Source organism: Oryzias latipes, chromosome 2 (assembly GCF_002234675.1).
Source record: "Oryzias latipes chromosome 2, ASM223467v1".
NCBI classification, from domain to species: domain Eukaryota; kingdom Metazoa; phylum Chordata; class Actinopteri; order Beloniformes; family Adrianichthyidae; genus Oryzias; species Oryzias latipes.
The window spans coordinates 24,908,232-24,933,899 of record NC_019860.2 but is presented as its reverse complement, the minus strand read 5'-3'; the positions used below and the strand labels follow the sequence as shown (position 1 = coordinate 24,933,899).

Here is a 25,668-nt window from a genome sequence, read left to right as displayed (position 1 = left end):
GTTTAGAGGTTAGTTTAGTAGAACCAAAGGAAGCTCCGCCTCTGCTCACCCTGCGTTTGAAGTGTCTGGCCAGGTGCTGGTACTCCAGGCTGCTGGGGTCCCTCAGAGCATCGTTGTAGCTTTGTCCCTTCAACTTGATCCTCAGATCCACCGTCTGGTCCTTCAGGAGCCGCGGGGGCTTCAGCAGTGTGTCTGCGATCTCGTTGTCGATCTGAGAACCCAAAGAAACATCATGTCAGTTTTGGTTCAGTTCTGAAATCAAGGTCAGCGCAGACTTACCGAGCTGTCATGCTCCACCTCTGAAGGGAAGCCGTTGTTTCCAAGTTGGTTGTCCTCCTCTTCTTCATCTTCTGGGATGTCTAGGAGATCCGGGAAGTTGCCGTTGTTGGTTTCCACCACGTACTTTGTTGTGATGTCCACAGGAGAACCGCTGATGCCGGCTAAACTTTTATCTGTGGCTCCAGCGGCTGATCCTGGGATGAGGTGGTCCTGGATGATCTCTGGTGCAGCTTCTGCTGCGGTTTCCTCGCTGGTTGCAGTTTCTAGGTCGTTGGGAAACTTTTCAGGGAACTCAGGGGTTCCAACCTTTGTGTTTTCAACGTCTGAAAGCCTCCCCAGATGGTCTGCAGTCTCCAGGACATCTGCTGTTATTCCACTCTGCTTAGAGACTTTACTCTTGAGCTCATCCACATGAGAAAGTACTTCCTCTGTGGAACCCTCCCTACCTAAATCAACTGGAGGTCCTTCAGGAACCTTTGGTTCCTGTATTTCCCCCTCTTCCGGCTCTGGCGTGACCTCCTCTGGGTCTTCTGGGACAACAAGGATAACAGGAGTGATGTCCTGGTCTGATTCCAGAGCAGGCTCTAGTACTTCCACCTCTCTGGAACTCTCTAGAGTTCCACCGTTCTCCATAGGTTGATCTGCTGTTTCTCCTTGTTCTTCATCCACCAAAATCAAATCCTCAGATGGATTAGTATCAGATTCTACCTCTGGTACAGGTTCTTCTGTGTGCTCTCTGGTTGGTTCTGTCTTCTCCACCATTTCATCATTTGAGGGATGAGATGTTCCTGTTTCATTCCTGAAACCTTCTGGGTCTTCTGTGGGTTCAGGACCACTTGCTGGTACTTTGGTAAATTTAGTGTCTTCTTTTGATTCAGTTGCAGGTTCTGGTATCTGTGGTGGTTCCCTTGTGGGTTCTATCTCTAGTGTATATGTTTTTGTTGGTTCATGTTCTTGTTCGAATGCTGTGGGCTCTGCTTCTTTTTCTGGTTCTTTGGGAGCTTCAGTGTAATTCTGTAACTTTTCAGTGGGTTCTGCTTGTGTTGGTTTTGCTTCTTCAGATTCTTCTAATGGGATCTCTGATGTTTTGGCATCTGGACGAGCTAGTTCTGTGATGGGTTCCTTCTCGTGTGCAGGGTTTATTTCATGTTCTGATTCCTGTTTTAGTTCTTCAACTGATTCTGGTTCCTTTACAGATTCTCCAACAGCTTTTTCTTCTTGCGTTGGCTCTTTGGTGGGTACTGGTTCCTGTGCTGGTTCTTTGGCGACTTCTGGTTCTTCGATTGGCTTTCTTGCTTGTTCTCCACGAAGCTCTTTTGTCAATTCTTTGGTAGTTTCTGGTTCCTGTGTTTTTTGTGTGAATTCTGGTTCTTTAGTTGGCTTACTTGCTTGACCCTGTTCTCCAAACAGTTTTGGTTCTTCTCCTGGTTTTGTGACATATTTCTCTTCTTGTATTAATTCAGTGGTGGGCTCTGGTTCTGGTGGTTCTTTTGTAGGTTCTGCTTTCTTTGCTTTTTCTCTAGGAACCTCCTTTGTCAATTCTTTTGTGTGTTCTGATTTCATTGATGGTATTCCTGTGGATTCTGTTTCTTCTGAAGTTGTGCCTGGCTCTGGTTTTAGTTTTGTTACTGGGTCTGATTCTTTGGATTCTTTATTAAGTTCTACCTCCTGTGCTGTTTTTTGGAGGGGTTCTCGTGATGGTTTTATGGCATCTTCTGGTTCTTGTTTTAGTATTGTGCTTTGTTCTGCTTCCGTGACAGGTTTTGTATTCTCTGTTGGTTCATTTGTTGGCACTGGTACTTGTACTGGTATTATTGAGTAGTCTGGATCTGATTCAAGTTCTGTAATTGGTTCTGCTTTTTTTTCTGGTTTTATAGCATGTTTTGCTTCTCCTGATTCTGATGTGCTTTCTAATTGTTCTGTGCTTGTTTGTCCTGGTTCTGTGATGTACTCTGATTCTTGTATTTTAGTTGGTTTTTGTTCCTTAGCTGGTTCTCTGTGAGGTTTTTCTTCCACCGTTGGTTCTTTAGTTGACACTGGTACTTGTGCTGGTATTCTAGCTTGTTCTGGATCTGGTTCTGTGATTAGTTCTCCTTCAATTGCTGGTTCTCTTGAAGGCTTTGGTTGATTCTCTAAATCTGATTCGTGCTTTGATGTGTCTGCTCCTGTTGGTGCCAGTTCTGTGATGGATTCAGCTTCATATGCTGGTTCTTCAGTAACTTCTTCATTTGCTGGTGCTCTAATTGGTTCTGGTGGCTCCTGTGTTTTTTCTTCAAAAAGTTTGGAGTCTGCCACTGGTTCTGCTGAAGGTTCGGTTTCTCCTATACTTTCTTTAAGAGTGTGTGTCTTGTGTGCTGGTTCCTCTGGATATGTTGGTACTTCTGCTGGTTCTTTTATGGGTTCTGGAGTATCTTCTTCAGGTTTTGGGTCCACTGGAACACTTTGGGGAGGTGCTTGTTGTTTTGGTGCAGCTTCTTCTACAGGTTCTTGATTCTTTAAAGTTGCACCAAGAAGCTTTGGTTCTTCTGCAGTCCTGAAACCTTCTTCTTCTGTCAGTGTGTCTGGTGTACCTGGAATAACTGGTTCTTCTGCTTTAACTGTAGATGAATCTAGTGACGGTTCCGTTGTATGCTCTACCGAAGGTCTGGCCAGTTCCGTTTCTGGAACTGCGTCTTCTGTGGTTCCGGTTACCTCCGCAGCACCCTCAGTCTGGACATCCACCGCTGGTTCAGGTGTCTCATCTTCATCAATGACCTTCGGTTTTACAGATGTGTCTTTCTCCACGGTTGTCGGTAGACCTTCATCCATCTCTTTTTCGAAAATCAGAGTTGGTTGGGAAGGAACCTCTGCTAGAACGTCCGGTTGATTCTGCCCCGTATCTTCACCAACCTCCATTTTTGTTGTTCTGATAGAAACCTGAGAACTGTCTTGTGGTTCAGAGACGGTGATGGATTCTAGTTCTGGAAACACATTGATGGATGATCCCTCATGTTCTGTGCGTGTTCTCTCAAATGCAGGTGGAGGTGTTTCTGCAATGATCTCAGCTCCATGAAGGCTGACTGCAACAGTTTCTTCAAGAGGAGGTTCTGGATGTGGTGTTGCTGTTCCCACTTCAGACATTCCAGAAGGGGCTGGATCAGGTAACCTTTCTATGATGTCATTGGCTAAAGTTACAGCTGGGATGACGCTTAAAGAAACGTCTCGTCTTTCCTCGTCTTCTGACACTACAAAGCTCTTGGTGGTGGTTCCAAGCACAATGTCTTCAGGAACCTCAGAGATCATGTGCTCTGATCTCACCAGAGTGACCGGGTCTGCTGCAGGTCTTAGAGTGGGTTCTGGAAGAACCACAACAGCTCCACCTTCTGAAGGAGGTTCTTCAGAATCCTGAGGAACGTTCTCCAGGATCTCATTGTCGGTTCTATCTAAGAATGTTCTGTTTTCCCTCTTGTCCTGGTCCAAACCATCACCAAGTTGGTGTGTGGTATTGACCTCAGAGGTCACCTCCACAGGTTCCTCAGCAATCATCTGAAGATGAGGAATGTTGGGGTCAGAACCTCCAGGACTCTGAGAAGTTTCCTCCACATTGTTGGTCTCTTCGGGTGCTGTGGTGAGGTCCACTTGGCCTCCAATTCCAGTTGTTCCAGCTGCTTCCTGACGGGAACTTTTGGTCTCAGAGAGCAGAGAAGTTGAAGACGTTCCTTCAAGGCGTGGTTGAAGTTCTTGCTGGTCTGCTGTGACGATGACTGGACTCAGACTGGTTCTTTCTGAAAAATGAGGATAATGATGGAGAACGTCTAAACTGGACCTTAAGAACAATGTCAGCTCATCTACTGCAGAACCCCCCCCCCATGTGAAACCCCAAACCAACAGGGGTTTCTCCCAGCAGAACCCCACCCCTACCCTAACTATGAGTGAAGGTTTCAAACCTTCACTTGGTTCAGGTATGGGTCTTTGGTGCTGCATAACATGTGGTCAAACAGCTGGAAGCAGTTGCCCCCCCCCCCCCCCCCCCCCCGCATATGACTGAACGTATGCTGTGAATTCAGCAGGGGGCGGAGCTGCACCTGTGATCTAACTGACCCCGATCATAGCGAGAGTTCAGGCACGTCTACACCTCTATTGTCCCCCCTCCCTCCATGGACCAGTCTGCTGCCCGTAAATAGGCTTAGGCGTCTATTCTGAGAGCGAGCGCGTGACGGGAATCAGCCTGGTGCATCCATCCTGCTTCCCGTAAGTCCGATTGGGGCGTAAGGTGAGCCGACCTGAGCGTCCACCTGTACAGCCTGTGCCAAACACAGTCTGGCTTGCAGCCGTCAGGGGGGAGGCGTACTTACAAAGGTCACCGTGAGGTTACGATCAGGACGCTAATCCCTGCAAACATCCATCCTCTCACTGTAAACTATCCAATTTGCTAAAGACGCCCAGCAGATCTATCCAGCCAATGACGGCAGTAGCTCACGGTGCGTGGGGTCTGAAAATATTTTGTATTTGGGTTTCAGAATCAGATCCTGGCAGCAGATCAACAGACAGACCCGCCGCCACCACCAACAACTAGCATGACCCCTCAGTAATCCCCTTCAATCGTCGTTTTATCCCGGGAAATCCACCAGACACAAACATGTTGATGCAAAGGTCTGACATGGAGAACGTCCACCAACAGAACACCCATCCAGAACAGAACGGGTCGACTCAGAACAGAACGGGTCGACTCAGAACACAACGGGTCGACTCAGAACACAACGGGTCGACTCAGAACACAACAGGTCGACTCAGAACACAACGGGTCGACTCAGAACAGAACGGGTCGACTCAGAACACAACGGGTCGACTCAGAACACAACGGGTCGACTCAGAACACAACGGGTCGACTCAGAACAGGAAGGGTCGACTCAGAACAGGAAGGGTCGACTCAGAACAGGAAGGGTCGACTCAGAACAGAACGGGTCGACTCAGAACACAACGGGTCGACTCTGAACACAACGGGTCGACTCTGAACACAACGGGTCGACTCTGAACACAACGGGTCGACTCTGAACACAACGGGTCGACTCAGATCAGAACGGGTCGACTCAGAACAGGAACGGGTCGACTCAGAACAGGAAGGGTCGACTCAGAACAGAACGGGTCGACTCTGAACAGGAAGGGTCGACTCAGAACAGAACGGGTCGACTCAGAACAGAACGGGTCGACTCTGAACACAACGGGTCGACTCTGAACACAACGGGTCGACTCAGATCAGAACGGGTCGACTCAGAACAGGAACGGGTCGACTCAGAACAGGAAAGGTCGACTCAGAACAGAACGGGTCGACTCTGAACAGAACGGGTCGACTCTGAACAGAACGGGTCGACTCAGAACAGAACGGGTCGACTCTGAACACAACGGGTCGACTCTGAACACAACGGGTCGACTCAGAACACAACGGGTCGACTCAGATCAGAACGGGTCGACTCAGAACAGGAACGGGTCGACTCAGAACAGGAAGGGTCGACTCAGAACAGAACGGGTCGACTCTGAACAGAACGGGTCGACTCTGAACAGAACGGGTCGACTCTGAACAGCACGGGTCGACTCTGAACAGCACGGGTCGACTCAGAACAGGAACGGGTCGACTCAGAACAGGAAGGGTCGACTCAGAACAGAACGAGTCGACTCTGAACAGAACGGGTCGACTCTGAACAGCACGGGTCGACTCTGAACAGCACGGGTCGACTCTGAACAGCACGGGTCGACTCAGAACAAAATTGGTCGACTCAGAACAGAACGGGTGGACTCAGAACAAAACGGGTCGACTCAGAACAAAACGGGTCGACTCAGAACAGAACGGGTCGACTCAGAACAGAACGGGTCGACTCAAAACACAACGGGTCGACTCAGAACACAACGGGTCGACTCAGAACACAACGGGTCGACTCTGAACACAACGGGTCGACTCAGATCAGAACGGGTCGACTCAGAACAGGAAGGGTCGACTCAGAACAGAACGGGTCGACTCTGAACAGAACGGGTCGACTCTGAACAGAACGGGTGACTCAGAACAGAACGGGTCGACTCAAAACACAACGGGTCGACTCTGAACAGAACGGGTCGACTCTGAACAGAACGGGTGACTCAGAACAGAACGGGTCGACTCAAAACACAACGGGTCGACTCAGAACACAACGGGTCGACTCAGAACACAACGGGTCGACTCAGAACACAACGGGTCGACTCAGAACACAACGGGTCGACTCAGATCAGAACAGAACGGGTCGACTCAGAACAGGAAGGGTCGACTCTGAACAGAACGGGTCGACTCTGAACAGAACGGGTCGACTCAGAACAGGAAGGGTCGACTCAGCACAGAACGGGTCGACTCAGAACAAAACGGGTCGACTCAGAACAAAACGGGTCGACTCAGAACAAAACGGGTCGACTCAGAACAAAACGGGTCGACTCAGAACAAAACGGGTCGACTCAGAACAGAACAGGTCGACTCAGAACAGAACGGGTCGACTCAGAACAGAACGGGTCGACTCAGAACAAAACGGGTCGACTCAGAACAAAACGGGTCGACTCAGAACAAAACGGGTCGACTCAGAACAAAACGGGTCGACTCAGAACAGAACGGGTCGACTCAGAACAAAACGGGTCGACTCAGAACAAAACGGGTCGACTCAGAACAAAACGGGTCGACTCAGACATAGGGATGCAGCGATTAATCAACTTAATCCATGAATCAATTTCTATTCCTACGATCGATCTGACGCAGAATCGAATCGACCTAAACTTTTAAAATCAATAATCGATATCAGAAAATCCCATCTGCATTGAGGTCCAGTAGGTTTATGTGACTGAGGTCAAACCGACCAATCACAGTGGACAATACTGTGGAAAAACAACAGTGGTGAACTTTAGGAAACTAACATGTTAATGGATTTGACATTCATTCTAGTTTACTTGTTGGTTTGGACACAGATTTCATTAACTTGATGATCTGGAAGAAATCCAAGAATCTGGAAAACTGTTCAGTAGCAGGAATTTCTGTCTGAGTCTCACTGCTGGAAGTTTGGATGAAGAGGATCTGGATCCACTTTAGGAAAGGGGATTGGATTGATCAATATGGACCAAAATTGACTAGGAATCCTATTGTCAACCACAAATTATAATATGAAATGAATTAAAGTCCTCACTGATCCAGACCCCTAGAGTCTGGTCCAGACCCCTACAGGCGGATCCAGACCACTACAGGCTGATCCAGACCACTACAGGCTGATCCAGACCACTACAGACTGATCCAAACCACTACAGTCTGATCCGGACCACTACAGGCTGATCCAGACCACTACAGGCTGATCCGGACCACTACAGGCTGATCCGGACCACTACAGGCTGATCCAGACCACTACAGGCTGATCCGGACCACTACAGGCTGATCCGGACCCCTACAGGCTGAACCAGACCACTACAGGCTGATCCGGACCACTACAGACTGATCCAAACCACTACAGTCTGATCCTGACCACTACAGGTTGATCCGGACCACCAAAGGCTGATCCGGACCCCTACAGGCTGAACCAGACCACTACAGGCTGATCCGGACCACTACAGGCTGATCCGGACCACTACAGGCTGAACCAGACCACTACGGGCTGATCCGGACAACTACAGGCTGATCCGGACCCCTACAGGCTGAACCAGACCACTACAGGCTGATCCGGACCACTACAGGCTGATCCGGACCCCTAGAGGCTGAACCAGACCACTGCAGGCTGATCCAGTCCAATACAGGCTGATCCAGACCAATACAGGCTGATCCAGACCAATACAGTCTGATCCGGACCACTACAGGCTGAACCAGACCCTTACAGGCTGAACCAGACCACTACAGGCTGATTCAGACCACTACAGGCTGATCCAGACCCTTACAGCTGATCCAAACGACTACAGGCTGATATAAACCACTACAGTCTGATCCAAACCACTACAGGCTGATCCAGACCACTACAGTCTGATCCAGACCACTACAGGCTGAACCACACCACTACAGGCTGATCCGGACCACTACAGGCTGATCCGGACCCTTACAGTCTGAACCAGACCACTACAGGCTGATCCAGTCCAATACAGGCTGATCCAAACCACTACAGGCTGAACCACACCACTACAGGCTGAACCAGACCACTACAGGCTGATCCGGACCACTACAGGCTGATCCGGCCCCCTACAGGCTGATCCAGACCAATACAGGCTGATCCAGACCAATACAGGCTGATCCGGACCCCTACAGGCTGAACCAGACCACTACAGGCTGATTCAGACCACGACAGGCTGATCCAGACCCTTACAGGGTGATCCAAACGACTACAGGCTGATCTAAACCACTACAGGCCGATCCTGACCACTACAGACTGATCCAAACCACTACAGGCTGATCCAGACCACTACAGTCTGATCCAGACCACTACAGGCTGAACCAGACCACTACAGTCTGATCCAGACCACTACAGGCTGAACCACACCACTACAGGCTGAACCAGACCACTACAGGCTGATCTGGACCACTACAGGCTGATCCGGACCCCTACAGGCTGAACCAGACCACTACAGGCTGAACCAGACCACTACAGGCTGATCCAGTCCAATACAGGCTGATCCAAACCACTACAGGCTGATCCGGCCCCCTACAGGCTGAACCAGACCAGTACAGGCTGATCCAGACCCTTACAGGCTGATCCGGACCACTACAGCCTTATCCAAACCACTACAGGCTGATCCAGACCACTATAGGCTGATCCAGACCACTACAGGCTGATCCAGACCCTTACAGGCTGATCCGGACCACTACAGCCTTATCCAAACCACTACAGGCTGATCCAGACCACTATAGGCTGATCCAGACCACTACAGGCTGATCCAGACCAATACAGTCTGATCCGGACCACTACAGGCTGAACCAGACCACTACAGGCTGAACCAGACCACTACAGGCTGAACCAGACAACTACAGGCTGATCCAGACCACGACAGGCTGATCCAGACCAGTACAGGCTGATCCAGACCACGACAGGCTGATCCGGACCCCTACAGGCTGAACCAGACCACTACAGGCTGATACAGACCTCGACAGGCTGATCCTGACCACTACAGGGTGATCCGGACCCCTACAGGCTGAACCAGACCACTACAGGCTGAACCAGACCACTACAGGCTGATCCAGACCCTTACAGGCTGATACGGACCACTACAGGCTTATACAAACCACTACAGGCTGATCCGGACCCCTACAGGCTGAACCAGACCACTACAGGTTGATCCAGACCCTTAAAGGCTGATCCAAACCACTACAGGCTGATCCAGACCACTACAGTCTGATCCAGATCCTTACAGGCTGATACAGACCACTACAGGCTGATCCTGACCACTACAGGCTGATCCTGACCACTACAGGCTGATCCTGACCACTACAGGCTGATCCTGACCAATACAGGCTGATCCTGACCAATACAGGCTGATCCAGACCACTACAGTCTGATCCAGACCCTTAAAGGCTGATCCAAACCACAACAGGCTGATCCAGACCACTACAGTCTGATCCAGATCCTTACAGGCTGAACCAGACCACTACAGGCTGATCCGGACCACTACAGGCTGATCCGGACCCCTAGAGGCTGAACCAGACCACTGCAGGCTGATCCAGTCCAATACAGGCTGATCCAGACCAATACAGGCTGATCCAGACCAATACAGTCTGATCCGGACCACTACAGGCTGAACCAGACCCTTACAGGCTGAACCAGACCACTACAGGCTGATTCAGACCACTACAGGCTGATCCAGACCCTTACAGCTGATCCAAACGACTACAGGCTGATATAAACCACTACAGTCTGATCCAAACCACTACAGGCTGATCCAGACCACTACAGTCTGATCCAGACCACTACAGGCTGAACCACACCACTACAGGCTGATCCGGACCACTACAGGCTGATCCGGACCCTTACAGTCTGAACCAGACCACTACAGGCTGATCCAGTCCAATACAGGCTGATCCAAACCACTACAGGCTGAACCACACCACTACAGGCTGAACCAGACCACTACAGGCTGATCCGGACCACTACAGGCTGATCCGGCCCCCTACAGGCTGATCCAGACCAATACAGGCTGATCCAGACCAATACAGGCTGATCCGGACCCCTACAGGCTGAACCAGACCACTACAGGCTGATTCAGACCACGACAGGCTGATCCAGACCCTTACAGGGTGATCCAAACGACTACAGGCTGATCTAAACCACTACAGGCCGATCCTGACCACTACAGACTGATCCAAACCACTACAGGCTGATCCAGACCACTACAGTCTGATCCAGACCACTACAGGCTGAACCAGACCACTACAGTCTGATCCAGACCACTACAGGCTGAACCACACCACTACAGGCTGAACCGGACCACTACAGGCTGATCTGGACCACTACAGGCTGATCCGGACCCCTACAGGCTGAACCAGACCACTACAGGCTGAACCAGACCACTACAGGCTGATCCAGTCCAATACAGGCTGATCCAAACCACTACAGGCTGAACCACACCACTACAGGCTGAACCAGACCACTACAGGCTGATCCGGACCACTACAGGCTGATCCGGCCCCCTACAGGCTGAACCAGACCAGTACAGGCTGATCCAGACCCTTACAGGCTGATCCGGACCACTACAGCCTTATCCAAACCACTACAGGCTGATCCAGACCACTATAGGCTGATCCAGACCACTACAGGCTGATCCAGACCCTTACAGGCTGATCCGGACAACTACAGCCTTATCCAAACCACTACAGGCTGATCCAGACCACTATAGGCTGATCCAGACCACTACAGGCTGATCCAGACCAATACAGTCTGATCCGGACCACTACAGGCTGAACCAGACCACTACAGGCTGAACCAGACCACTACAGGCTGAACCAGACAACTACAGGCTGATCCAGACCACGACAGGCTGATCCAGACCAGTACAGGCTGATCCAGACCACGACAGGCTGATCCGGACCCCTACAGGCTGAACCAGACCACTACAGGCTGATACAGACCTCGACAGGCTGATCCTGACCACTACAGGGTGATCCGGACCCCTACAGGCTGAACCAGACCACTACAGGCTGAACCAGACCACTACAGGCTGATCCAGACCCTTACAGGCTGATACGGACCACTACAGGCTTATACAAACCACTAAAGGCTGATCCGGACCCCTACAGGCTGAACCAGACCACTACAGGTTGATCCAGACCCTTAAAGGCTGATCCAAACCACTACAGGCTGATCCAGACCACTACAGTCTGATCCAGATCCTTACAGGCTGATACAGACCACTACAGGCTGATCCTGACCACTACAGGCTGATCCTGACCACTACAGGCTGATCCTGACCACTACAGGCTGATCCTGACCACTACAGGCTGATCCTGACCAATACAGGCTGATCCTGACCAATACAGGCTGATCCAGACCACTACAGTCTGATCCAGACCCTTAAAGGCTGATCCAAACCACAACAGGCTGATCCAGACCACTACAGTCTGATCCAGATCCTTACAGGCTGATACAGACCACTACAGGCTGATCCTGACCACTACAGGCTTATCCAAACCACTACAGGCTGATCCAGACCACTACAGGCTGATCCAGACCACTACAGGCTGAACCACACCACTACAGGCTGATCCAGACCACTACAGGCTGATCCAGACCACTACAGGCTGAACCACACCACTACAGGCTGATCCAGACCACTTCAGGCTGATCCAAACCACTACAGGCTTATCCAAACCACTACAGGGTGATCCGGACCCCTACAGGCTGAACCAGACCACTACAGGCTGAACCAGACCACTACAGGCTGATCCAGACCCTTACAGGCTGATACGGACCACTACAGCCTTATCCAAACCACTACAGGCTGAACCAGACCACTACGGGCTGATCCGGACAACTACAGGCTGATCCGGACCCCTACAGGCTGAACCAGACCACTACAGGCTGATCCGGACCACTACAGGCTGATCCGGACCCCTAGAGGCTGAACCAGACCACTGCAGGCTGATCCAGTCCAATACAGGCTGATCCAGACCAATACAGGCTGATCCAGACCAATACAGTCTGATCCGGACCACTACAGGCTGAACCAGACCCTTACAGGCTGAACCAGACCACTACAGGCTGATTCAGACCACTACAGGCTGATCCAGACCCTTACAGCTGATCCAAACGACTACAGGCTGATTTAAACCACTACAGTCTGATCCTGACCACTACAGGCTTATCCAAACCACTACAGGCTGATCCAGACCACTACAGTCTGATCCAGACCACTACAGGCTGAACCACACCACTACAGGCTGATCCGGACCACTACAGGCTGATCCGGACCCCTACAGTCTGAACCAGACCACTACAGGCTGATCCAGTCCAATACAGGCTGATCCAAACCACTACAGGTTGAACCACACCACTACAGGCTGAACCAGACCACTACAGGCTGATCCGGACCACTACAGGCTGATCCGGCCCCCTACAGGCTGATCCAGACCAATACAGGCTGATCCAGACCAATACAGGCTGATCCGGACCCCTACAGGCTGAACCAGACCACTACAGGCTGATTCAGACCACGACAGGCTGATCCAGACCCTTACAGGGTGATCCAAACGACTACAGGCTGATCTAAACCACTACAGGCCGATCCTGACCACTACAGACTGATCCAAACCACTACAGGCTGATCCAGACCACTACAGTCTGATCCAGACCACTACAGGCTGAACCACACCACTACAGGCTGAACCAGACCACTACAGGCTGATCTGGACCACTACAGGCTGATCCGGACCCCTACAGGCTGAACCAGACCACTACAGGCTGATCCAGTCCAATACAGGCTGATCCAAACCACTACAGGCTGAACCACACCACTACAGGCTGAACCAGACCACTACAGGCTGATCCGGACCACTACAGGCTGATCCGGCCCCCTACAGGCTGAACCAGACCAGTACAGGCTGATCCAGACCCTTACAGGCTGATCCGGACCACTACAGCCTTATCCAAACCACTACAGGCTGATCCAGACCACTATAGGCTGATCCAGACCCTTACAGGCTGATCCGGACCACTACAGCCTTATCCAAACCACTACAGGCTGATCCAGACCACTATAGGCTGATCCAGACCACTACAGGCTGATCCAGACCAATACAGTCTGATCCGGACCACTACAGGCTGAACCAGACCACTACAGGCTGAACCAGACCACTACAGGCTGAACCAGACAACTACAGGCTGATCCAGACCACGACAGGCTGATCCAGACCAGTACAGGCTGATCCAGACCACGACAGGCTGATCCGGACCCCTACAGGCTGAACCAGACCACTACAGGCTGATACAGACCTCGACAGGCTGATCCTGACCACTACAGGGTGATCCGGACCCCTACAGGCTGAACCAGACCACTACAGGCTGAACCAGACCACTACAGGCTGATCCAGACCCTTACAGGCTGATACGGACCACTACAGGCTTATACAAACCACTACAGGCTGATCCGGACCCCTACAGGCTGAACCAGACCACTACAGGTTGATCCAGACCCTTAAAGGCTGATCCAAACCACTACAGGCTGATCCAGACCACTACAGTTTGATCCAGATCCTTACAGGCTGATACAGACCACTACAGGCTGATCCTGACCACTACAGGCTGATCCTGACCACTACAGGCTGATCCTGAACACTACAGGCTGATCCTGACCAATACAGGCTGATCCTGACCAATACAGGCTGATCCAGACCACTACAGTCTGATCCAGACCCTTAAAGGCTGATCCAAACCACAACAGGCTGATCCAGACCACTACAGTCTGATCCAGATCCTTACAGGCTGATACAGACCACTACCGGCTGATCCTGACCACTACAGGCTTATCCAAACCACTACAGGCTGATCCAGACCACTACAGGCTGATCCAGACCACTACAGGCTGAACCACACCACTACAGGCTGATCCAGACCACTACAGGTTGATCCAGACCACTACAGGCTGAACCACACCACTACAGGCTGATCCAGACCACTTCAGGCTGATCCAAACCACTACAGGCTTATCCAAACCACTACAGGGTGATCCGGACCCCTACAGGCTGAACCAGACCACTACAGGCTGAACCAGACCACTACAGGCTGATCCAGACCCTTACAGGCTGATACGGACCACTACAGGCTTATACAAACCACTACAGGCTGATCCGGACCCCTACAGGCTGAACCAGACCACTACAGGTTGATCCAGACCCTTAAAGGCTGATCCAAACCACTACAGGCTGATCCAGACCACTACAGTCTGATCCAGATCCTTACAGGCTGATACAGACCACTACAGGCTGATCCTGACCCCTACAGGCTGATCCTGACCACTACAGGCTGATCCTGACCAATACAGGCTGATCCTGACCAATACAGGCTGATCAAGACCACTACAGTCTGATCCAGACCCTTAAAGGCTGATCCAAACCACAACAGGCTGATCCAGACCACTACAGTCTGATCCAGATCCTTACAGGCTGATACAGACCACTACAGGCTGATCCTGACCACTACAGGCTGATCCTGACCACTACAGGCTGATCCTGACCAATACAGGCTGATCCAGACCACTACAGGCTGATCCAGACCACTACAGTCTGATCCAGATCCTTACAGGCTGAACCAGACCACCACAATCTGATTCAGACCACGACAGGCTGATCCAGACCCTTACAGGCTGATCCAAACCACTACAGGCTTATCCAAACCACTACAGGCTGATCCAGACCACTACAGGCTGATCCAGACCACTACAGGCTGAACCACACCACTACAGGCTGATCCAGACCACTTCAGGCTGATCCAAACCACTACAGGCTTATCCAAACCACTACAGGCTGATCCAGACCACTACAGGCTGATCCAGACCACTACAGGCTGAACCACACCACTACAGGTTGATCCAGACCCTTAAAGGCTGATCCAGACCAATACAGTCTGATCCGGACCACTACAGGCTGAACCAGACCACTACAGGCTGAACCAGACAACTACAGGCTGATCCAGACCACGACAGGCTGATCCAGACCACGACAGGCTGATCCAGACCACGACAGGCTGATCCAGACCACGACAGGCTGATCCGGACCCCTACAGGCTGAACCAGACCACTACAGGCTGATACAGACCTCGACAGGCTGATCCTGACCACTACAGGGTGATCCGGACCCCTACAGGCTGAACCAGACCACTACAGGCTGAACCAGACCACTACAGGCTGATCCAGACCCTTACAGGCTGATACGGACCACTACAGGCTTATACAAACCACTACAGGCTCATCCGGACCCCTACAGGCTTAACCAGACCACTACAGGTTGATCCAGACCCTTAAAGGCTGATCCAAACCACTACAGGCTGATCCAGACCACTACAGTCTGATCCAGATCCTTACAGGCTGATACAGACCACTACAGGCTGATCCTGACCACTACAGGCTGATCCTGACCACTACAGGCTGATCCTGACCACTACAGGCTGATCCTGACCAATACAGGCTGATCCTGACCAATACAGGCTGATCCAGACCACTACAGTCTGATCCAGACCCTTAAAGGCTGATCCAAACCACTACAGGCTGATCCAGACCACTACAGTCTGATCCAGATCCTTACAGGCTGATACAGACCACTACAGGCTGATCCTGACCACTACAGGCTGATCCTGACCACTACAGGCTGATCCTGACCACTACAGGCTGATCCAGACCACTACAGGCTGATCCAGACCACTACAGGCTGATCCAGACCACTACAGTCTGATCCAGACCACTACAGTCTGATCCAGATCCTTACAGGCTGAACCAGACCACTACAGGCTGATTCAGACCACGACAGGCTGATCCAGACCCTTACAGGCTGATCCAAACCACTACAGGCTTATCCAAACCACTACAGGCTGATCCAGACCACTACAGGCTGATCCAGACCACTACAGGCTGAACCACACCACTACAGGCTGATCCAAACCACTTCAGGCTGATCCAAACCACTACAGGCTTATCCAAACCACTACAGGCTGATCCAGACCACTACAGGCTGATCCAGACCACTACAGGCTGAACCACACCACTACAGGTTGATCCAGACCCTTAAAGGCTGATCCAAACCACTACAGGCTGATCCAGACCACTACAGTCTGATCCAGATCCTTACAGGCTGATACAGACCACTACAGGCTGATCCTGACCACTACAGGCTGATCCTGACCATTACAGGCTGATCCTGACCACTACAGGCTGATCCTGACCAATACAGGCTGATCCAGACCACTACAGGCTGATCCAGACCACTACAGTCTGATCCAGATCCTTACAGGCTGAACCAGACCACTACAGGCTGATTCAGACCACGACAGGCTGATCCAGACCCCTACAGGCTGAACCAGACCACTACAGGCTGATCCGGACCCCTAAAGGCTGATGCAGACCACTACAGGCCGATCCGGACCCCTAAAGGCTGATGCAGACCACGACAGGCTGATCCTGACCACTACAGGCTGATCCGGACCCCTACAGGCTGAACCAGACCACTACAGGCTGATCCAGACCACTACAGTCTGATCCAGATCCTTACAGGCTGATACAGATCCTTACAGGCTGATACAGACCACTACAGGCTGATCCAGACCACTACAGGCTGATCCAGACCACTACAGGCTGATCCAGACCACTACAGGCTGATCCAGACCACTACAGGCTGATCCTGACCACTACAGGCTGAACCAGACCACTACAGGCTGATCCAGACCACGACAGGCTGATCCAGACCCCTACAGGCTGAACCAGACCACTACAGGCTGATCCAGACCACGACAGGCTGATCCAGACCCTTACAGGCTGATCCGGACCACTACAGGCTGAACCAGACCACTACAGGTTGATCCGGACCACTACAGGCTGAACCAGACCCCTACAGGCTGATCCAGACCCCTAAAGGCTGATGCAGACCCCTACAGGCTGATCCAGACCCCTAAAGGCTGATGCAGACCACTACAGGCTGATCCAGACCCCTACAGGCTGATGAGGACCACTACAGTCTGATCCAGATCCTTACAGGCTGATACAGACCACTACAGGCTGATCCTGACCACTACAGGCTGATCCTGACCACTACAGGCTGATCCTGACCACTACAGGCTGATCCTGACCAATACAGGCTGATCCAGACCACTACAGGCTGATCCAGACCACTACAGGCTGATCCAGACCACTACAGTCTGATCCAGATCCTTACAGGCTGAACCAGACCACTACAGGCTGATTCAGACCACGACAGGCTGATCCAGACCCTTACAGGCTGATCCAAACCACTACAGGCTTATCCAAACCACTACAGGCTGATCCAGACCACTACAGGCTGATCCAGACCACTACAGGCTGAACCACACCACTACAGGCTGATCCAGACCACTTCAGGCTGATCCAAACCACTACAGGCTTATCCAAACCACTACAGGCTGATCCAGACCACTACAGGCTGATCCAGACCACTACAGGCTGAACCACACCACTACAGGTTGATCCAGACCCTTAAAGGCTGATCCAAACCACTACAGGCTGATCCAGACCACTACAGTCTGATCCAGATCCTTACAGGCTGATACAGACCACTACAGGCTGATCCTGACCACTACAGGCTGATCCTGACCATTACAGGCTGATCCTGACCACTACAGGCTGATCCTGACCAATACAGGCTGATCCAGACCACTACAGGCTGATCCAGACCACTACAGTCTGATCCAGATCCTTACAGGCTGAACCAGACCACTACAGGCTGATTCAGACCACGACAGGCTGATCCAGACCCCTACAGGCTGAACCAGACCACTACAGGCTGATCCGGACCCCTAAAGGCTGATGCAGACCACTACAGGCCGATCCGGACCCCTAAAGGCTGATGCAGACCACGACAGGCTGATCCTGACCACTACAGGCTGATCCGGACCCCTACAGGCTGAACCAGACCACTACAGGCTGATCCAGACCACTACAGTCTGATCCAGATCCTTACAGGCTGATACAGATCCTTACAGGCTGATACAGACCACTACAGGCTGATCCAGACCACTACAGGCTGATCCAGACCACTACAGGCTGATCCAGACCACTACAGGCTGATCCAGACCACTACAGGCTGATCCTGACCACTACAGGCTGAACCAGACCACTACAGGCTGATCCAGACCACGACAGGCTGATCCAGACCCCTACAGGCTGAACCAGACCACTACAGGCTGATCCAGACCACGACAGGCTGATCCAGACCCTTACAGGCTGATCCGGACCACTACAGGCTGAACCAGACCACTACAGGTTGATCCGGACCACTACAGGCTGAACCAGACCCCTACAGGCTGATCCAGACCCCTAAAGGCTGATGCAGACCCCTACAGGCTGATCCAGACCCCTAAAGGCTGATGCAGACCACTACAGGCTGATCCAGACCCCTACAGGCTGATGAGGACCACTACAGTCTGATCCAGACCACTACAGTCTGATCCAGACCCCTACAGGCTGATCCAGACCCCTAAAGGCTGATGCAGACCGCTACAGGCTGATCCAGACCCCTACAGGCTGATGAGGACCACTACAGGCTGATCCAGACCACTACAGTCTGATCCAGATCCTTACAGGCTGATACAGACCACTACAGGCTGATCCTGACCACTACAGGCTGATCCTGACCATTACAGGCTGATCCTGACCACTACAGGCTGATCCTGACCAATACAGGCTGATCCAGACCACTACAGGCTGATCCAGACCACTACAGTCTGATCCAGATCCTTACAGGCTGAACCAGACCACTACAGGCTGATTCAGACCACGACAGGCTGATCCAGACCCCTACAGGCTGAACCAGACCACTACAGGCCGATCCGGACCCCTAAAGGCTGATGCAGACCACTACAGGCCGATCCGGACCCCTAAAGGCTGATGCAGACCACGACAGGCTGATCCTGACCACTACAGGCTGATCCGGACCCCTACAGGCTGAACCAGACCACTACAGGCTGATCCAGACCACTACAGTCTGATCCAGATCCTTACAGGCTGATACAGATCCTTACAGGCTGATACAGACCACTACAGGCTGATCCAGACCACTACAGGCTGATCCAGACCACTACAGGCTGATCCAGACCACTACAGGCTGATCCAGACCACTACAGGCTGATCCTGACCACTACAGGCTGAACCAGACCACTACAGGCTGATCCAGACCACGACAGGCTGATCCAGACCCCTACAGGCTGAACCAGACCACTACAGGCTGATCCAGACCACGACAGGCTGATCCAGACCCTTACAGGCTGATCCGGACCACTACAGGCTGAACCAGACCACTACAGGTTGATCCGGACCACTACAGGCTGAACCAGACCCCCACAGGCTGATCCAGACCCCTAAAGGCTGATGCAGACCCCTACAGGCTGATCCAGACCCCTAAAGGCTGATGCAGACCCCTACAGGCTGATCCAGACCCCTAAAGGCTGATGCAGACCACTACAGGCTGATCCAGACCCCTACAGGCTGATGAGGACCACTACAGTCTGATCCAGACCACTACAGTCTGATCCAGACCCCTACAGGCTGATCCAGACCCCTAAAGGCTGATGCAGACCACTACAGGCTGATCCAGACCCCTACAGGCTGATGAGGACCACTACAGTCTGATCCAGACCACTACAGTCTGATCCACTGGTACAGGCTGATCCACTGGTACAGGCTGAACAAGAATACTACAGTTTTCTCTAGACTGAAATGGGCTAACCTGGACTGACCCAGATCAAACCAGAGGGGGTCAAACCAGTCCAAAAGACTGATCTAGATCTATCTTGATCAACTGGATCATCAAATATCCTTTCTTCAAACTTTAGCATTTGACTGAGGACCAGCAGATGTCAGAACTCACTGGTTCTGATTTTAGAGCCACAGATTAGGAGTTCTAGAATCATCACTGATTCTAGCTGGAGTTTTCTCCAGAAAAGCTGTGGAACCACAGTGAGGATCTAAAGGTCTCTGAACTAGAGAACTCTTTCTGAACTCTCCTCTGGGTTCTGCTGTGCTAAACCTCAGGGCAGAGAACATAGGCGAGCCCCTACCTGACGGTGTCTCCGTGGCTGGACTTGGTCTCTGAACCGTCTCTGAGCTGCAGGACAGACAACAGAGAACCGTTAAAGTTCCTCACACTCAGGAACGTTCCTCTGAAGAACACAGGAACACCAAGAAAAACAAAAAGCCACCGGCTCCTTTTCTGTTTTTTTTGAGCGTCTTCCAGCATCTAAATCAGACTCCCAACATTTAAAGAGCTGGTTCTATGGGAGAATCTGGAACAAAGATTCAGAACCGCAGGTTTTCAAAATACCAGCTTCTGAAACATTCACTGAAATAAGGTTCTATTCCAACGATGGGGAAGAACTCAGAACCGGAGTTTGGTTTGTTTTCATGTTTCAGTCTGAGGGGAACTCTAAACCTGATGGTTCTCCAGATGAGCCGAAACGCTTCAAAAACAGAGTTCTACAAAGATCAGAGCTGGACTCACAGAGACCCTGAACACTTTTTCCTGATTGTTCCACTAAAGAACCGGACCATCCTGTTCTGATCCCAGATCAGGTTCTCTGTGTGGTTCTGACTGCGATGCAGTAACGGATCAGAACAGGAGAAAAGGCTGCTCAGGAGTGACTCCAGCTCTGAGGAGAACGTCTCAGGTTCTGCGGACCTACCTGCACGGACCGGATCCAGAGGAGGGGGGCTTACTGCAGCCGGTGACGGTACACAACACAGGAGTCCAAACACAACAACAACACACACGTCACAAGACTGAACATGGAGACTCTTTCAATGAAACAAACCACACAGTTAGAACTGGATCAGAACACCAGAACCCAGCTAAAGGTTCTGCTGCTTCTGGACCCAGAGAAACAACAAACCATGATGGCGGTTTGTAGTCATTCAAAGTTCAAATATTCATGTAACTGATGAGAAGAAGAGGGAAGTTCACTGACCTGTTCATGGCAGCCGCTAGAACCACCCTCTGAAAAGAACACACACATGATGGAGTCATGAGGAACACGCAAAAGGAACACAAGAACCGGACGGGGATGAACGAACAGATCTACTGATCCCTGACCGTCTCCTCCCCCTGGAGGAACAAATGTCTGCAGAATGCTGAGGAAACAGGTACTCGACCTGAAGAGAGCTGGAACCACAGGAACAGAGGTTACCATGGTAACACACGGCGTCACCATTCAAGTCCAGCAGAGCTCCAAAGGCCCTTCTGCTTAAACCACAACATGTCCAGAACCGGACCAGAGGAGGACTGGGAGAAGGTCATGGAATGAAACTCTTTGGTAGGAACACCACTGGCCGTGTTTGGAGGAGGAAGAACGCCACACCCATTGTGAAGCACGGGGGTGGAAACATTATGGTATGGGATAGAAGGAAAGGATGAAGGGATCCATGTATGGAGAGAACCTCCTTCCATCTGTGAGAACATGGAACATGTCTGCATCCTCCAGCATGAAATGGACCCTAAACGCATCGCCATGGCAACCAAGGAGTGGCTACCTAACAAACATTTCAAGGTTCTAGAGAGTTCTAGCCCAGAATCTAGACCTTAAACCAACAGAGAATCTGAGGAAGGAGTTCAAAGTCCCAAACATCCCAGTTGTGGAGAGGTTCTGCATGAAGAACGGACCAGACCTGCAGGTGACCTTTGGCCTTTGCCCTTGGGTCACATGTTACATTTTCTCCTCCATTATCCAAATAAATCAAACATGTGATTTCTGCAGAACATCCCAGACCAAACACAGAGGAACAGCCTGCAGAACCTGTTCAGACGACCCGTCACACGTTCTCCACATTCCTCTGACGGGCTGCTCCTAAACGTTCCCTCATGAGGAGCTCAAGCTAACTTGTTTTGTTTTGGGAACTGCAGACGGAGGACAAAGGGGGCGGACCTACCCTCATGACGAGGCTCCTGTGTTCCTCTGATTGGCTGAAGAACCTGCCAATCTCCATGGTGCTGACGGATCCGTTCATGCAGCGGCTGACCCAGCTTTGGTACTGGTCCCGGTCTGGCAGCTGGTCCCAGAAGACTTTAAAGGCCTCCCACACCGTCTCCTGACACACTGAAGGACAGACCAGACGGTGAAGGTGGAGGAGAACATCTCCAGACCGAATACCATCAGTAACATCAAGAACCGCTGTGCTGCAGAGGCAGAGCCCCCAACCTCTGATTGGACGATCGCAGGTTCAGTTCCCGCTTTGCACGCCCATTTGTTGAAGTGTCCTTGAGCAAACAGAACCCCACAATGCTCCTGGCCAATCAATCAATCAATCAAACTTTATTTATAAAGCACTTTCACATAAAAGTAGAACACAAAGTGCTTTACATTAAAACAAAATAGTATAATATAAAAACAAGCATGAAAGTAAAATAAACAAAAATAGGCCCCCCCTCCCCGTACCTACACAATCCCCCAGTTCTTTCACAAATCCCACCCCCTAACTGATGAGGAAAGAAAAAGAGAGATAGGCTGAGCTGGAAAACAAGATGTTGGAAAGGCTGACGACTGAGAAATGATGGATGGATGATGGATGGATGGATGGATGGATGATGGATGGACACCAGAGGAGCGGCTGAGTCAGGATCCAAACGGCGGTCAGGGGGGGTTAACCTGCCCCTCTTGAGTCACCCCCCCTCTGTTTTTGTGTTTTCCAGAACCTGGTCGGGGGTGTCCGTCCCTCTCCCTCTCCCTCTCTCCCTCCCCCCCCCCTCTCTCTCTCTCTCTCCCTCTCTCTCTCTCCCTCTCTCCCTCCCTCCCTCCCTCCCTCCCTCATGATAAAACTGAATATCTCACTATTAATCTAACAGCATTTAACTGGTAATTCTTTGTATCTCAACATTCCTCTTGACCCTCACACCAACAAATACACAAACATCTGGACAGAACATCCTTCTGCTGTCTGAGTCATTCATATTCATAATAGACACATTAAATACATTACATTTCTGTTGTGTGCAACTCAGAGCTTTTCATCTGCGTCTCTATTTTCCTGTTAAAGCGTTTTGTCGTTGTGACGACCTCTGTGACCTCTATGAGCTCTTTGACCTCCGGACGGGTCGACTCGGTTCCATAAAGGTTCATAAACACAGGAACAGCTGCCTTGCTCTAAAGCACTCCAGCACCAGCCCGAGGAGGAGGAACCCAGACCAGAATCTGTCCTCTGAGACTAAGAGGTTCTTCTTCATCTTCAGTTATCAATAACCCAGGATGGAACAAGGTTCTAGTGACATCCATCATCTGTTCCCCTGAAGCCAGAAGATCTCTGTTCTGGTTCTTCTCTGATCCAAAAACCAGAACAGAGACCGTCAGAACATCTCAGGTTCTTCTTGGAATAAACATATTTTGGGTCTGAAACACGGATGAAGACGGCAGAACCTTCAGGAGCTCTGCATGATCACAGGGTGTGGATCAGAACCTGTGGGATCAGAACCGGAGCAGCAGAACCTCGTACCTCTCAGGTGGAAGTAGGTCAGGTGGTTGGAGACCGCCTGGTCCAAGGTCTCCTGGGAGCAGAGCTTCACGCCGCTGGGAAACAGAATGTTCCGTTTCCTGCGGGTCAAAGTGGAATGTTCTCGGAACCGGAGGGGGTCCGTCCCTGGAGCGGGTTCCTCCAAACGTCCGGTTGGATCCTTCAAACCTGCAATCTGGTTCTGAGAGGCATCTGGGGGCAGAGAACAGCAGACCTCTAACTTCAGGATGGTGTTCAGGCAGGTTCAGTCCAGGAGAACCGAGCAGAACCACTGGAGAACTCTGAGCTCCAGCACAGGAAGCAGCAGAACCAAAGTCCAAGGATCTACGTTCTTAAGCAGAACCTTTCAAATGTTTTATCATGATTCAGCAGATCAATAAGTCCAGATGATCAATGATCCACTGATCAATATGAGAACGTCAGGATCTGAGGTTCCTCTGCTGTTCTCCAGCATGAGCTCATCGGATCATTGATCCCTGCGTCCGTGACCAGACCGGCTCCTGGACGCTCGGTTCTGCCTGAAGGTCGTCGGTGGCTCACCTGTGCGGGGGTGCAGGTATCCTGACAGCAGCGCCGCGGCGAGCGCCCACAGGGCCCCCCTCCTCATCCTCATGTCGGGTCCCTGTGCGGCTGGGTCTGCGGTTCCTTAGCTCCCCAGCGGGTCCCTGGAACCTCCGGCGGTGGTCATGGCAGAACCTGGAGAAGGTCACGGTTCCTCCTGTCAGAGCGGCAGATGGGACTTTGCTGCGGCTGCAGGAGATTTCTGCTCGCCTCTAATCCTATTTGCTAAGCCGCTGGCGTGGACCAGTGTCCGACGCCGCCGAATGGCTTCAGAGCGGAACCAGCCCAGACCATGAACGCGCCTCTGCAGGCAGCGTGCTGTGACGACCACCAAAGGAAACAGGATTTATCTAAAGAACGGTAGAACGAATGCAAAGTTCTAGCAGACATTCAGTTACAGTCAGTTCATTTCCAAAGATCCTGATCAAAGTTTAAATTCTACAATTATGGGGGACTGCAGGGTTTGAGTCCCTGTGGTGTAGTGTCTTACTGACGGTAGCCTTTGTTACTTTGGTTTTCCATTTCCTAATAACTGCCCCCACAGGTGATTTCTTCAGTCCAAGCTGCTTATCTGTAGCAGATTCAGTCTTCCAGTCTGGTGCAGGTCAGCAGTCTGGTTTCTGGTGTCCTTAGACAGATCTTTGGTCTCCATAGTGACTGTGGGAGGCTGTGGACAGCTGACAGGTTCAAACAGGTGACAGTGATACAGGTAACCAGTGGAGGACAGAGGATCCTCTACAGCAGAAGTTACAGCTCTGTGAGAGACAGAAGTGTTTGTTTGTAGATGAACAAATATTTATTCTCCACCTAAATATGCTAATAAATACTTTAAAAAGTAGACAATGAGATTTTCTGGATTATTTTTCTCATTTTGTCTCATTATATAAATATATATTCAACTCTATGTGAAGGAGATGTGTGGCACTTCATGAGGCAAATGGTGGTCACACCAGATCCTGACTGGTTGTCTGAGTCCCCTGACCCCCTCAATAAAACACAACTGAAGATTTCAGAGTGGTCTTTTCTTGTGGCCAGTCTAAGGCACACCTGTGCAATAATCATGCTGTCTAATCAGCATCTTGATATGGCACACCTGTGAGGTGGGATGGATTGTCTTGGCAAAGGAGAAGTGCTGACTATCACAGATTTAGA

The 25,668-nt window shown here is 51.3% G+C and overlaps 1 protein-coding gene across 6 annotated transcripts in view; it reads right to left on the bottom strand.

Moving 5' to 3' along the window:
• LOC105358014 (microtubule-associated protein futsch) overlaps positions 1–25,370 on the bottom strand; it is a 43,695-nt gene extending 18,325 nt beyond the window's left edge. For 5 of the 6 annotated variants that reach the window (XR_002872094.1, XM_023949409.1, XM_023949423.1 and 2 more), the window contains exons 1-8: positions 24,496–25,370; positions 23,938–24,147; positions 22,381–22,547; positions 21,423–21,451; positions 21,141–21,173; positions 20,520–20,566; positions 280–4,043; positions 50–211 (exon numbers count right to left, since the gene is read on the bottom strand). Coding sequence is in view for 5 of the 6 variants with exons in the window: in XM_023949409.1 (XP_023805177.1) it covers positions 50–211; positions 280–4,043; positions 20,520–20,566; positions 21,141–21,173; positions 21,423–21,451; positions 22,381–22,547; positions 23,938–24,147; positions 24,496–24,568 (4,485 nt within the window). In the remaining variant the exon portion in view is untranslated. The remainder of the gene's footprint in view (positions 1–49; positions 212–279; positions 4,044–20,519; positions 20,567–21,140; positions 21,174–21,422; positions 21,452–22,380; positions 22,548–23,937; positions 24,148–24,495) is intronic. The other variant, XM_023949416.1, reaches the window with a different exon arrangement.
• Between the last annotated feature and the right edge of the window lie 298 nt (positions 25,371–25,668).